The sequence below is a fragment of the Ursus maritimus genome, unplaced genomic scaffold (assembly GCF_017311325.1).
Source record: "Ursus maritimus isolate PB19 unplaced genomic scaffold, ASM1731132v1 scaffold_5, whole genome shotgun sequence".
NCBI classification, from domain to species: domain Eukaryota; kingdom Metazoa; phylum Chordata; class Mammalia; order Carnivora; family Ursidae; genus Ursus; species Ursus maritimus.
The window spans coordinates 64,510,138-64,525,273 of record NW_024426663.1 but is presented as its reverse complement, the minus strand read 5'-3'; the positions used below and the strand labels follow the sequence as shown (position 1 = coordinate 64,525,273).

Below are 15,136 nucleotides of genomic sequence, written 5' to 3'. Positions count from 1 at the left end.
TGCCTACAAGTGTTTTCACCTTTATTGAGGTATAACTAACCTATAAAAAGCAGCACATACATGCTAGTGTACTATACACACACACACACACTTACACATACACATATAACATAAAGTGTGCAACCTGATAAAATCAGACAAACGCATACACCCATGAAACCCTACAATAAAGCACAATAAAGATAGTGAATGCAGCCATCACCCCCACATGTTACCTCTTGCCTGTCCCTGCCACCACTGCCACCACTGCCCCCTTGGCCCCAGGCAGCCACTGATCTAGTTTCTGGCACTACCGATGAGTTTGTACTGCTTAGGATTTCATGTAAATAGACTCACACTGTACTCCTTTTTGTCTGACTTTGTTTGCTCAGTGTAATTATTTTGATACTGAACCATGTTGTTGTATATATCAGTACTTCAGTTCTCTTTATTGCTAAGTAGTATTCCGTCGCATGGATGTATCATAATCTGTTTACTCTTTCACCTGTAGCTGGACATTTGGATTGTTTCCAGTTTGGGGCTATTATAGATAAAGCTCTTATGAACAATAGTGTATCAAGTCCTTGTATGGAGAGATACTGCCATTTGTCTTGGGTAAATTTATAGGTGTAGAATGATTGGCTCGTATGAAAGGCATATGTTTAACTTTTAAAAAACTTGTGCCCATGGTTTTTAAGTAGGGTGCGTATCACAATAACCTGAGAATAGTTGTCTTATACATAGTCCTATGTGGGCAATCCTGATTCTAGGGTGGATGGGGCCTTGGAGAAGGTTCTTCTGATGGTTCTGAAGCATGGCCCCCAGAGAGCTCCTGGTGTGTATGATTTTCTTCAGGAGGTCACACACACATGAGCTCTGGGGGCTTTAGAAAATTCATATGGTGTTGTAGGTGCCGTCACCTTAAAGTGTGTACTATGTAGGCATTCCTATTTCATTTCCTTTCATTAGGTAACTTCTACACGCTCATTGTTTATATTTGCCCTAACAATAGGATGTTATATTCCACGATCACATCATTATGACACATGCCTTGTGATCACACAGCACTGGCCTCCATGCTCTGTGTTTTGGGCCAGGCTGTCTAATAAGGAAGTCTAACCCTCAGAATCATAAAGTTACAGGGATGTTTGAGCTGGAAGCACCTGCTTGGAGGCCAGTTTCCTTCTTTATAGATGGTAAAACTCTAGCCTGAGTGCTTAAAGGAAAATTCAGTCTCTCTGAATCAATTTTTAAGATGCCTGGTTTCTTGACTCACAGTTCATATCTTTCCTGTCCTCACTGGATGGAACACGAGAAAGAATTATGTAAAGCTAAGGTTTAAATTTTAATGAGTAAGCTTTTAGGGTGATGTTGTCAGGTGTTACTGGGACAGACCATTCTGTCATAGAAAATAACTGCATAGAGCAATATCTCCCAGGGTAAAAAAAAAAAAAAAAAACCCACTAAAATTAGAATAAGGCAGACCCTCATCTTGGACCAGATTTACAGTGGAATTATCCTTGCTTGGAAGGACAATTACTCTTAGAAAGGCTAAGGATAGACATAAAATTAAGTTAGGCAGTTGAAGCATTTAGAACTTAGCTCTTCATAAGCTTACTACTGCTTGATAAATAAAGCACGGGGAAGACTAGGTAAATCATTACCCCCAATGAATTCCTGGTCTGGTCTGAGTGTTTCTTTAGTGTTTATGCGAGAAGCTCCCAAACCCTACTGTGAAGTCTTTGGGTTCAGGAAATCCAGTCTCATTTTTGAGGCTTAGAGCAGCCTTTTTCTGGGCATAGACAAGCCAACAACATCCACAAATGAAGAATGTTTGTTTTCCTTCCTGCAGTTTCTAAAAGTTTCCAAATTAACCTTTCGCGAACTGAAAATATCCCGGCATGAGCCCAATGGGAGAATTTTGTAAATAGAGTTCAAACGTTTATCCAGCACCTTGTCATCCTTACTCAGATCTCATCTTCTCCTTTTGCTAGCTGGTGTCATAATAGTTGGAAATTTGAACAGCTTAAGCAGGACCAGTACGGCTCTCCCTGCTGATTCCTACCAGATTGGGGCCATCGTGGGCATCATCATTCTTGTGCTGGTGGTTCTCTTCCTGCTGGCGTTGTTCATTATTTATAGACAGAAGCAGAAGGGAAAGGAATCAAGCATGCCAGCAGTTACCTACACCCCTGCTCTGAGGGTCATGAATGCAGACTATGCCATTTCAGGTAAGACTGGTCCCTAGAGCCATCTTACTCCTTGAGAAGGAAGATTTCATCCTGTTTCTTTGAAACTGAGACGTGTGGATGGGCTGTCTGTTGGTGCTATCCATTAGCCTTGAGAAAATTTTATGTTTGGAAAAGATACATTGTTATGGGTGTGCTGTATAGGTCAATAGTAGCAAATCATCACTGTTGTCTTCCATGAGGGTTTTTAAATTGGATTCATTATGAGGTTGCTTTAGACCTTGGGAATTTCAACCAGGAGGAAGCTTTGCTGGGCACCTAAGCTTTTGTCATATGTTGGGGACTGGGTGCGGAGAGGAGAGGCACCCATAAGTCTGGTAAGGTCATGGAGCAGATCAGGGACAAGGACCAGGTCTTCTGACTCTGGCCGTAGGCTCTTAACAGGGTGCCTTCTAACCTGTCCCTGGGCCCATACAAATCATTAAGTGCATAGCAGCAAAGTTGTATAAGAAACAGTTTTGTGGTATTAGCAAGAACCAAAGCTGTTCTTTAAGAAAACTCTTTAAAGTCTTTCTGTCACATGTCTCCAGAAATGTAAATTTTAAGTGACACACTCCTTCATCAGAGGAAGTAACCACTTAGGGATACTTGGGTAGCTCGGTCGGTTAAGCGCCCAACTCCTGATTTTGGCTCAGGTCGTGATCTCACCCTCATCAGGCTCCACACTGAGCATGGAGTCTGTTTAAGGTTCTCTCTCTCTCTGCCCCTCCCCCACCCTGCTCCTGCACATGCTTGCTCTCTCTAAAAGAAGAAGAAGGAAAAGGAAGAGGAGGAGGAGAAGAAGGAGAAACCACTTAATTTAAGGAATTTAAGCACTTAAAGTATTTATTATTTTGGGCAATTACTGCAGGATTTCAGATGGTTACATGTTTATAAATACACTGATTCTGGGAAAATACCTAAAGCAGCTGATTTGCTTAATAGTGCATTTCTAGCACAGAATATTATGGTGAGAGCTTAAGTGTCTAAAAAAAAAAAAAAAAAAAGACAAGTTACAGCAGAAGTAGCTTCAAAGTGGTGGCTTCCCAGGTGTATGAGCCCCAAAGCAAAGAGGAGTTGTGTGAGGATACTTGCACAATTTTCCAGGAGGCAGGTGGGAAGGCAGACACCTGCTGCTTCTAGAAGTTTGCTAACTATACTGGGCAGGAGGGGATTCTGCCCAGCCTATGATATGGAAGTGGTACACACATTTGTTCTGGTTACTTTGCTTCCCTTTTATCCACACAGACTTAGGGGAGCCTGTTGCCTTAACCATTTCCTTCTCTTCTTACAGAAACCCTTCCCCACAGCAATGGGGGAGGTGCGAACAGCCATTACTTCACCAACCCCAGTTATCACACACTTACCCAGTGCGCCACATCCCCTCATGTCAACAACAGGGACAGGATGACCATCGCCAAGGTGAGAGGAAGTGACTCCCATGCCCTGAAGGTGGGCTGGGGAGAGAGGACAGGAAGGAGCACGCAGAGTTGCTGTGGGCCAGATGCGGCTCTAGGCACTTTATATCTCTTATCTTGTTGATTGAGGATTAGAATCTCAAATTCACTGGTGAAAAACCTGAGCAGTGGGGAATTTCATTCACTTCAAAACATAACTCCCTAGGTGGTAAGGGGGGAAGTTGCAGTCATGGTCTCCTTGTTTCCAGTATGCACTGGTTCCGGTGTAGCTCTTTGGAAAAATGTTTCTAATATTGCCTGGGCTTTTAAAATGATGTCTTAGAGCAGACCTTAGCAGACTCTGTCCTGGGTCTTTTCTTTTGTCTTTTCTGACCACCTGTCTTCTAGTGCCCTGTCGGGCCCACCTGTCCTTTCCTCACAAAAACAACTGCATGCATTGATTTAGGTTGAACCACATGAAATTGCTTTTTTGTAGGTCAAAAATGATCAAATAGAAACTATGTGTCAAGCATTTCTAATCAGTCTGCAAATATAAATTCATTTAATCTTCACACCGATCCTGTGACTCGAGAGTGATTGTTATCCTCATTTTATAGGTGCACAGAGAGTGTGGACACCCAGGGCTGCTCCTCCCATACCACTCATCTCACCCCCAGTCTCCTCAAGAATGCTCTGAAATCCCAAACATTTCTTCCTTCCAACTGTCCCAAATTATATTTCCAATCTCCATTGTCTCATTCTACCTCTCTGCTAGAAGAAAACCAAGCTAATCAAATTAATTCCGTTGCAATTAAATGAATGCAGCTGGATTTTAATTATATTGCCTAATAATTAAATAGCACTTCCCATTCCCTAGAGACTTTCGTGTTCATCATTGCATTTGTTCTCCTACTTATTCAGGGAATTATTGCTACGAAAACTGCTTAGAGTCACTGGTGACTCAAAAAAAATCATACAGTGTTTGACAGGAGAGCTCAAACCAAGAGTTTAACTTTTTCAATTCAAAGTTCCACATACATTAACTCAAGTCTAATGGGCACAGAATGACTCAGTGAAATGAAGAATTTGAGGCAGTAGGGGAATAGTCGGGGCCAAGGGACATGTACTCCTGCTGCCCTCTAAGGCCCACCCAGTGGTCACCTCTGCCCCCCTGCATGGCCTTGTTGAAGAGCCAGCCCTTGATCCATGCCATGGATGTACTTTCCCACATCTGTAACACTGTGCTAGGCCATGCTGTGTTCTCTTTTTACATCTTTGGTGGTTTATATTTTTAACAGTCGAAGAACAATCAGCTGTTTGTGAATCTGAAAAATGTGAATCCTGGGAAGAGAGGCCCAGTGACGGACTGCACAGGAACGCTGCCAGCGGACTGGAAACATGGCGGCTACCTCAACGAGCTTGGCAAGTTCTCCCAACATCCATCCTCAACAAGCTCCCTTATCTTTCAGTTGCCTCAGATAGCCATAGATTTATGATGTGCCAAAGTGACCTACTAGAAATATGCATGAGAAAAACAGAATGATAGAATTATACCTAATGCCTATATGGGGCTTATTACTGTCCTAGTGGCTTTATTCATCCAACAAACATTTATTAAGGTCCTAGTGTACACCAGGAATTGATAAAAAGAGACAAGAATATCTGCTTGTAGCTCCCATTCTAAGTCTACATATGTGAACTTACATGACTCTCACAAGTACTCTGAAAAGTAGGTACTGTTATTGTCATCATCATGTCCATGTAACAGTTGAGAAACTGAGTCACAAAGCAGTTAAGTCCCTTGAGAAAAGTCTCAAAGCCTATTAAATGGTAGAGCTGGGATTTTAATTCTGTCAGGGTTGTATCAGGGTGTGTGTTCCCCTTTGCTCTCTTTTAATATGGGGCACCCATACTTGAGGGCCCCTTCCCCTTTAAGTGAGAAAATGAAGGTATCAACAGGAAAATAGTAAGTCAGTGCTTCTCAAACATTTTGGAATCAGGACCCTTTCACACTCTTGAAAGTTATCAGGAACCCTGAAGAGCTTCTTTCAATATGGGTCATATCTATTGATACCATGTTACAAATTAAAACTGAGACCATTTATAATAGTTATTTATTGCTTGTTTATAATAACAGTTCTAGTTACATGATAACATAAAACACATTTTATGAAAAAGATAACTACATTTTCTAAAACAAAAACAAATTAGAAGTGTGGCACTGTTTTACGTCTGTTGGATCTCTTTAACCTCTGGCTTCAGAGAAGATGGGTTCTCATATCTGCTTCTCCATTCAGTCATTGGTGATCCCACACTTGGTGCAGCTCTTGGACAACCACCTTGCGCTGAGAGAAAACAAGAATGAAACAGGCAAATAATGTCGTATTTTTATGAGAATAGTTTTGATCTTGTGGCCCTCCTGAAAAGGGGGTGGGGCCTCCTGGACCAGCCTTAAAGAGCTGCTGTGATAGCCCACTGATTGAATGGTGTCATTGCCAAGAAGTTGCCCCTGATTCCAGGGAGGTGCTTGATGAGGCCGTAACAGATGTATACATTATCTTATGGGTAGCAAACCCTTTCATTTGTATTTATTTGGTGGTAGGTGCCTGGGAAACCCAGTTAAATTTGAATTTCAGATAAGCAACAAATATTTTTAGTATAAATATATCCCAAAACTTGCATGGGGCATACTTACCCTAAAAATTATTTGTTGTTTCCCTGAAATTCAAATTGAAATGTCCTTCTTTTGTTTTTATTTGGTGAATCTGACAACCCTACTGGGTGGGCCCCTCCATGAATCTTGTTTTTTAGAGGAATAAACTGAGAAGCCCAGGAGCTCATGGAAGGAAGAGGGTAAAACCAGGTCTCAAAGGTTGTCTTCCAACTACTCTTCCCCTGCTTCTGGGAACGCAATATATGCCAGATCACCTGAGCCAGATGTAGGAACCAATCGTTTTGGGCGCTGGAATCCCCTATTACTATAGAAATACAAATGTTAAAGTAGGAAAATGAATACAAGTTCTTAACTTTTATCTGCATTCTATACCCGCATTATCAGATAGCTGTGCATTTCTGAACACAGTCGAATTATCCATATACCAGATTCACAGTATACTTATTGGTCAAATCATTTAACATCAGAGAGATTTTTTTAAGGTCTGCATTACATTAGTAATGTAGCTCCAAGAAATATATGAATTGATATTAGTAAAGTACTGCCTGGCACTAATGAGAGAAAAGTTCTCTTATTCCACCTTCACCCGCTACACTTGATCCAGATTCTAGAACACAGTCACTGCAGTGGTCACATACAAACTTCTCTGCTTTTTGTCTCAGTCAGACCCATGGGACTGATTGTTGAGAATGTAACATATTCATTGGAAATTCTGGGTATCCTTCATGTGTTTCCATCCAAGAGCAATTCTGCATGTAATGTCCCTTTACAGTTGTTGCCCGGAAAAAGTCTTTCCTTACAAAGGACAGGGTAAGGCACACTATGCATGCTGAAATGCATAGGTATTTGCCATGATGGAATAGTTGTTGTGATGTTGTCTGAAAGAGCCCCGAACCTGACACAAAAGCCCTGAGATTGATTCCTGGTTCTGTTATCTGGCGACAGGCTAATCACCCCCAGGAAGCAGATCTGTTCATTTGTGACATAGAGGTAACGATCACATTGTGGCTCAGTGTATGAATTAGATTAACCCAAGCATTTGAAAGCTTCTATCCAGGGATTGGAGCATATGGGAGTTTATAAGAGGAAACCTGCCTGCTTCCTCATTAAAAGAGCCCCCAGAGAGAACCTGGCAGGGGTGCTGGTGTCACAGTGCCACTCCTGTTTCCTAATTTACTCTCCACCTCAGGCTGCTCCTCCTTAGCCTCTTGCGGAATGCTAGCCGTTGCACAGCTAAGACCAAGACAGACAGTTAACAAGACTTTGCTACTGTGTGGAGACAGCTGAGTAAATCTGGCAGAGTAGCAAAGACAGAGTTCCTTGATAGGGAGCTCTCAGAGGCCACAGGTCCTACCCATCTTCATGCAGTCCCTTTACAAAGTCTGGGAATCCCTAAGACCACCCTCAGGATCCATAATTTGGCAGAAAGACTCACAGAACTCCCTGCAAGCTGTTCTGTTTTTTTTTATTTTTATTTTTTATTATGTTAGTCACCATATAGTACATCATTAGTTTTTGATGTAGTGTTCCATGATTCATTGTTTGTGTATAACACCCAGTGCTCCATGCAATATGTGCCCTCCTTAATACCCATCACCGGCCTATCCCAATCCCCCACCCCCCTCGCCTCTGAAGCCCTCAGTTTGTTTCCCAGAGTCCATAGTCTCTCATGGTTCATTCCCCCTTCTGTTTACACCTCCTTCATTCTTCCCTTCCTTCTCCTACCGATCTCCCTGCTATTTCTTATGAATTATTTCTTATTAATATAATTCTTATATTCTTATTCTATAAATGACTGAAACCATATGATAATTATCTTTCTCTGCTCCTGCAAGCTGTTCTACTCATAGTTAGAGTTTATCACAGCCAAAGGATACAGATGAAAATCAGCCAAGGAAAGAGACACAGTGGGCTGAGTCAAGGGAAGTTCCAAACCAGAAACTTTCAGTTGTCCTTTCCCAGTGGAATCATGGAAAATGCTAACTCTTCCTGGCTACAGTATATGACAACATGCATGAAGTATTACCAGCCAGGGAAGCTCACTTCAGCCTTGGTGTCTAGAGTTTTTATGAGAGTTTAGTTAGGTCAACATGGTTGACCACCCATGTGGTTGACCTTTCGACTGGTCCATCTAGAGATGGAGCTTACACTAAGTGGCCCAAACCCCCTCCCATAAATCACTTTGTTACACTATTCAGTGTAGCCCTAGGCCCCAGGTAAACACAAACACTCTTACTGGGTGGGATACTCCAAGGACTTCACCTCCCAGGAACTAAGGGCAAAGGCCAGACCTTACTTCGATTAGGTTAATTCACTATTCATCCTTATCCTGCCTCCCTGCATAACTGGGCACTTTTCCCACCAGCTGGGAGTTTGGCTAGACTTCACAGCTCAGACCCAAGAGAGAGAAAAACATTCTCTGAGAAAGGAGGACATTCCCATTTCCTGTCCCACGATGAATGATATTAGACACATCCTCTCCCTTTAGGGGATGTTCCCTCTTTCTCCACAAAAGTGTGTCCCCCAGGACATCAGAACTCGAGTCTACTATCACTCTAAGGGACACATGCACAGTGGTAGGGGATCATCTCCTTACCATTCTCCAACTTATTTGAATGTTCGTCATAAGTTATTACTTTACTCTCTGTTTCTAATGTAAGTCAATAACATTTCTCGGAAAGATCATTGAAGAGGACTTGAAATGCTTGCATGTGGACTGCAGCTGGGGGTCATAGGACACATTCAGTGTTTCAGTCACTGAAATACCATTCATTTATGCAACATCTCAGAGTTTACAACACCTTTTCATGCGCTCTAGTTCTTTTAATGATCACACCAGCCCTGAAGTTTGGAAGGCAGATTTTGTTTTCCTCATTTTAGAGGTAAGAAAATTGACACAGAGAGAGTTGAAAATCTTGCCCAAAGTCTTGTGGTGAACGAGTGATGAAATTGAAGTCCTCTGTCTCAATTCTGTCTTGGCTGTGTCCTTTCTATGGTGCGACCTTGAATCAAGTGTACCAATTCACCCATGCCTTATTTCCTACCTGTACTCATCAGCCTTTCCCAAAGTCACTGTAAATGAGCAGAAGGATGATCAGAATGATATATATATGTATTTTATATTGAGTGCTGAAGACATCAAGCATGAGCGACCTGGTGCAAAGGTTTGAAGAGCAGCAGCCTGGGTTATTTCCTGCAGTGGGGAGATAGTGGGTGCCCAAACCGTCCTCCTCCATGACCTTGGAATATTAGATGGGTTTTCTCTTGTTTCCATATCTCACTGGGGATTTTTTTTCTTCTTCTTTATCACAGGAGCTTTTGGACTTGACAGAAGTTATATGGGAAAATCCTTGAAAGGTATGGTGTAAATTTAAGGAAGAAATACATCTATCAGAATCTCATTTAAAAAACGATTTATCTCAGAGACTGAAATAAGTGGCTTAAAAAGCAAGAGCGGCAGTGTAGAGAAAATGCGCAGTTGTTGGTGTGGTTAATTACCCTACCAAACACACAAACACATTTGACTGAGGTCAGGAGTGTGACCATAGGTGCATGGTGTTAGAGCCTAAGTCTGGGGGAAAAAAGGTTTCCGTTTGCTGGGGAAACACTCATATTTCTTTGAAAAGATATATGACTTATGGGGAGAGAGAGAAATGCAGAAAAAGGAAATAGCAGGGAAAACAAAGAGCTCAGCATGGTTACATGAATAACTTCATGTGCGCAGTCCTGAGGTTTTACTAGAAAGTCTCACATCACATGCCTCCCTCACCATGATGATAGAACTTTCTTGTGCTCCCAGGGGCATCCACACGTGGTTTCTTGATTGAAACCTCTGAGAATTCAGAGACTATTAGTAAATTAGAATGGAATTAATTTTGAGTGTGAAACAAAGTCAAAATGAAATCAAATCCACAATGTTTACATTGATACTCACCTGAGAGAGGAGGTAAAATTACTTTGTAGATGGGTAATTTTATAGCAGATTCTCTCCAAAATAAGTGGAAAATGTATGGTGTTGTTGTCAGTATATATAATTATAGAAAACTAGAAAGAAAAAGAAGTAACCTGTCTGAGTAAATTACCAGCAAGAAAAAAAAAAATTAATGTCCATGAAATAGCATTTGCTTTTCTCCCCCATCTCTCTTCACAGATTTGGGAAAGAATTCCGAATATAATTCAAGTAACTGCTCCCTAAGCAGTTCTGAAAACCCATATGCCACTATTAAAGACCCACCTGTGCTTATCCCCAAAAACTCAGAGTGTGGCTATGTGGAGATGAAGTCACCAGCACGGAGAGATTCCCCCTATGCAGAGATCAATAACTCAACTTCAGCCAACAAGAATGTCTATGAAGTTGGTGAGTTCCCCTAACCAAAGAAAGAACCTAATATAGGAATTTTTTTAACAGTTTTAAAGTCCTTGAGCATACATTAACAGTTCATATAACATTATTGAAGATAATGGTCCGTGTTTTCAGTGCGACCTGTGTTTCCAGTGACCGTATTAATTGGTGTCAAATAAATTTTTCAGAGAAAATAGCATCTAGGAAATTTAAAGTAAATTTTCCTTATCTCTCACCTGGCCATCCATCTTTTGTTTTGTAACCATAGTGACTGTTTGAGCACACCTGTGGAATAGCATATGCCTCACATTAGCTCTTGTGTCCAGTTAGCCTAAACAAATGGTTCAAGGGGATGAAACAGGTGGTTCCACTTCCTGGTTGCATATTCATTATGTTAATATAATGCTTTTAGCAGGATGGAAGCATTTCACTTTTAAATTTGTCTGATATATTTCTAACATTCTTGGATGTGAATGGGATGGAAATTAATAAGAATTCAATTTAAAATTAGAATTGTTTTGATTGCCCCTTATAAATACCATTTGGGGAAAGTTAAAACACATCAGAGCTGTCACTGGGTAGGTACAGTAGGGCTGTGTATTTTAGGGGTTTTTGTCCTCTCTATCTCTCTCAAGTTCATGATTTAAACTTTAAAAAATTCTCTATTACTTGTAAATGAAGTGACTAATTTCACTCTAGTCACTAGTCATTAATTTATGCCAGAGACATGTCACTGAAAAGATAAACAACTATTCTTAAAGAATTAAGACAGCTTTTTTTTTTTTAATGGAAGGTGTAGTGACCTAAATCTATTTTTAAAAGTCATTTACAATCCCACTTTGAACCATCTGGTAAACCCACCACTTTAGCATGGGAACACAACTGAGAGTCTGGGTCCTGGGTGCTAAAGTGAGTTAACCTGGAAGGACCTCAGTCTTCTCACTTATGGGGTAAAGAGTTTGGACTAGATTATCTACAAGGTGCTTTTCAGACAATGATTCACCTCCAGGGTCTCTGTATAGTTCCTGGATGTCTTCATCCCAACCCTATGGTCACGTTTTTATTCAGAACACCATTGTGTGCATCAGCTGATCTAACAGCTGTAGACTAGCCACCTCGATGTGATTATAAAACCATCCTTTGTTTCCTAAAATAATGTTTCTTTATATTTTTAGAAGTGCTCCTCTTATATGTTTGAGATTTGCAAGAAATGCCATATTCTATTCTTTTTAAAATTTTCCATTGCTGATAAATTAATGTGTCCCTGGTTGTCACAGAACCTACAGTGAGTGTTGTCCAAGGAATATTCAGCAATAATGGGCATCTCACCCAGGATCCATACGACCTCCCAAAGAACAGTCACATCCCTTGCCATTATGACCTGCTGCCAGTCCGAGACAGTTCATCCTCCCCCAAGCGAGAGGATGGCGGCAGCGGCAGCAGCAGCAGCAGTGAATGACACCAAAGGACTGCTCGGTAGCCGCTGGAACAGTTTCTAGAACTGCAGTTCGGTTCTTCTCCATCCTCAAGTTTGCCACCTTAGGTGAATGTTAATCTACTTGGTAGGCAACTGTTGGACGTGAACCAGAAAGCTCAAAGCTGAGGCTGACTGACCCGTAGGTCCTTCTTGTACAGGTGGCTCAGAAGGAGATATCAATGTGATTTCCTACTCTTCTTAGTTTTAGAACTGCACTCGTGAAGCATGACTTCCTATAAAATCTGGGCTAAAAGCATGAACATACGGAGGTCCTTGGGAGGGAGTCATGGGGTGCGGTGGCCATTGGCATTATGGCTTGAACGATTAAAATTTAAATATTTTCTTTCTCATTTGCATTGCAGAGCTGTACCGAGGATTGTGCAGTTTACCATAAAATCTAGTGCGAATCACTAAACATGTAGAAGAGAAGGGGCATATTACCGAGTCCTTATGTTTATTTTTTCAGCTGGACTCAAAATTATAGGGATAATATGAACCCAGGAAGAAATGTTCTGTTGAGTGGCATACCTGGAGAGACTTTGAATAAACTCTAGAATTGGTTAGCACATTTAAATATGAAAACTTTAGAATTTTTTTAGGATGAAGAAATGAAAAATTAGAATTATTTTAGAAATAGTAGAATTATTTCAGGAATCAGTATACAGGTGTGGCTGGCAGAGGGTTGTCTTCTTTGACCCTTAGCCCACTTTTGATCCATGACATCATTCTGATCACTGTCCCCATCATACATATTCACCACTTAAGGTCCATAACATATCAATAATTATTTCATAAATATGGATATGAAATAGTTTTATTTTTGACAGACTGGATTGAACGAGTGTATAATGATTGGAAAAGGTTGTAAATTTTAAGTGTAAGAAGACACTTCGGTTTTGTAAACCATTAGTAACACATGCTGTAATATAGAATTAGCAGAAAGTTTTGATTAATTTTTCCCTAGAAGTGACCGGAATATTTTTGTGCATATTTGAGAAAAGGGCACTTTCCTTTTATTAATTGTTGATTTAGAGAAACTATGCTTAAGCTGGTCTTTTGCATTGCTAATATGACGTGTACCCCATTTTTCATTAATTTGTATTTCCATTTTTAAGTTGTATATTCTATGTTTTGTAGTGCTTGGATTGTTAATGAAAAATATTATATGTTCATTGTTTCTTGTATTATTGCCACTTATCTTTTTGCTTGATAAAAATGCATTTTTTTTTTCTTTTGGAGGGAGGAGATGAAAGTATATAAATCAAACCTGTTAAAATCGGTCTTTACTAAAATAGTAAAGTAACCATAGGTGAATGGCTTATAATTGAAATAGAGAAGCTTTTTAGTATTCCCAAATGGAGCTCCTTTTGATCTGTGGGTTCTGAGTCTTGGTTAAGCCAGGGGTGGGGGAGGGAAGAGCTATTGCTTATTGAGCAAGTACTACAGACTGGTCTTACTGAAGACCTTCATTGGGATGATCACACAACTGATCACCCAAACTGGGACACTTTTGAGTGTGAATGAGGGCATTATTAATATTTAACCTGCAATGGGCTTAAATCTGGTCAGTCCCAAGCAAACCAGAACGGGTGCTCATCCTCTGCACACCTGGCACACACTAACATTTTTCACTTCAAGGGAGTTGTCTCAAGAGAATGCCAACACGATGCAAGAAAGCCAGTGTCTCTTGGACCTGCCTGAGCAAGTGGAAGGGCTGAAAAGCTGCATGAAGAAGCAACTTCATTGAAACAGTGGCTGTGAATCTATAAAGACATGAAATCCAGGTGGTATCTCAGTGAGTCAGTTGACATATATGTATTGTGCACCCGTTCTGCTGGTAGGATACATAAGGCATTGTCCCTGCCAGTTATCGAGTTGGGGTATCCAGTGAGTTCACATCACACACCTCCCCCTGTGATGGTGGTTTGGTCAAGGAGATGATAGAACAAACACACCTCGAACATTCACTCCTTTGATGGCTGTTTCTTGTCGAGAGCCCCAAAGTTAATTCAAGGACATGTGGAATTACCTGGAACACACCTTAGAACCAATTGATTCATTCAAACAGTTACCCTTTGGCTGACCCTTGGCTCAAGGGGGTGGGTAGGCATCTAATTTAGACACTTGTGGGTCAATAGCCACGAAAAGTCCTTTCCAGTAAGAAAAAAAATCTTTTTCCCCTTCTTGTTTAAGCATCATCTCTTCACTGCTCCATGATACATTTGAGTTTCCCCATAAGTCCCTTGATAGAGCTAAAAAACAAAAACAACTCTTTTTTTTTCTCATTACACTACAAAACAACAACAACAACAACAACACCAAAACCCTGAAAGCTTCCGGTACAAAGACAAGAGCGTCTTAAGCAGAAAGCCTGGGGAGCAGATGTGGACTGTGATGGGGCACTGCCCTCCCTCCCTGTACATTCTCTCTGGTAGACCAGTTGCTCAGGACTGATGCTGTCCAGACACCACATTTGCATCAGAGGCGAGTCTGCACATCAGTTCACTCAAGATTTTTCAAACATCAGAACACATAGAGCATTTTGGATATTATAAAAACTACATGGTGTATTTGGAGGGGTCTAGTTGAGAAGTCAAAACTTCCTAGATATTTTGATCTAGGTTTGGGTAAAGAGAGAAATTCTTTTGTCAAAGAATGAAAATTAAAAGACAAAAGGACCTGGCAAGTTTTTTTTCCCCCTGAAATTGCCACCTTTTGGACCCTTCCAGATATATCAAATATAATTTAATGGTGATGTCATTCTTCATACACCGTGAATCTATTCTCATGACCTTTGAGCTCATTCATTTGGGACCCTAGAATTATTCTTCCTCACATCCTATAGTGGTCAGAGCAGTGAATGAGCTTGGTGATACCAAGGAAAAGCCATTCATGTCAGAATGTCAGCCAAACTCTTCTTTCCCTAGAGGATGATATGTCAGAAAATTTATAAACTAATTGTATTTATATATAAATACATCAAAAGTGGCCCAACTAACAGCCTATGTACTTGCTTTAATATGGAGAATATGTTATTTA

General features: G+C 40.8%; 1 protein-coding gene across 1 annotated transcript in view; it reads left to right on the top strand.

Moving 5' to 3' along the window:
• Positions 1-13,274, top strand: part of MEGF10 (multiple EGF like domains 10) — a 120,043-nt gene extending 106,769 nt beyond the window's left edge. The window contains exons 19-24 of the mRNA XM_008698983.1: positions 1,974-2,210; positions 3,502-3,629; positions 4,903-5,026; positions 9,591-9,635; positions 10,429-10,635; positions 11,898-13,274. Of these exons, the coding sequence (XP_008697205.1) occupies positions 1,974-2,210; positions 3,502-3,629; positions 4,903-5,026; positions 9,591-9,635; positions 10,429-10,635; positions 11,898-12,079 (923 nt within the window). The 3' untranslated portion in view covers positions 12,080-13,274. The remainder of the gene's footprint in view (positions 1-1,973; positions 2,211-3,501; positions 3,630-4,902; positions 5,027-9,590; positions 9,636-10,428; positions 10,636-11,897) is intronic.
• The last annotated feature ends 1,862 nt before the right edge of the window (positions 13,275-15,136 follow it).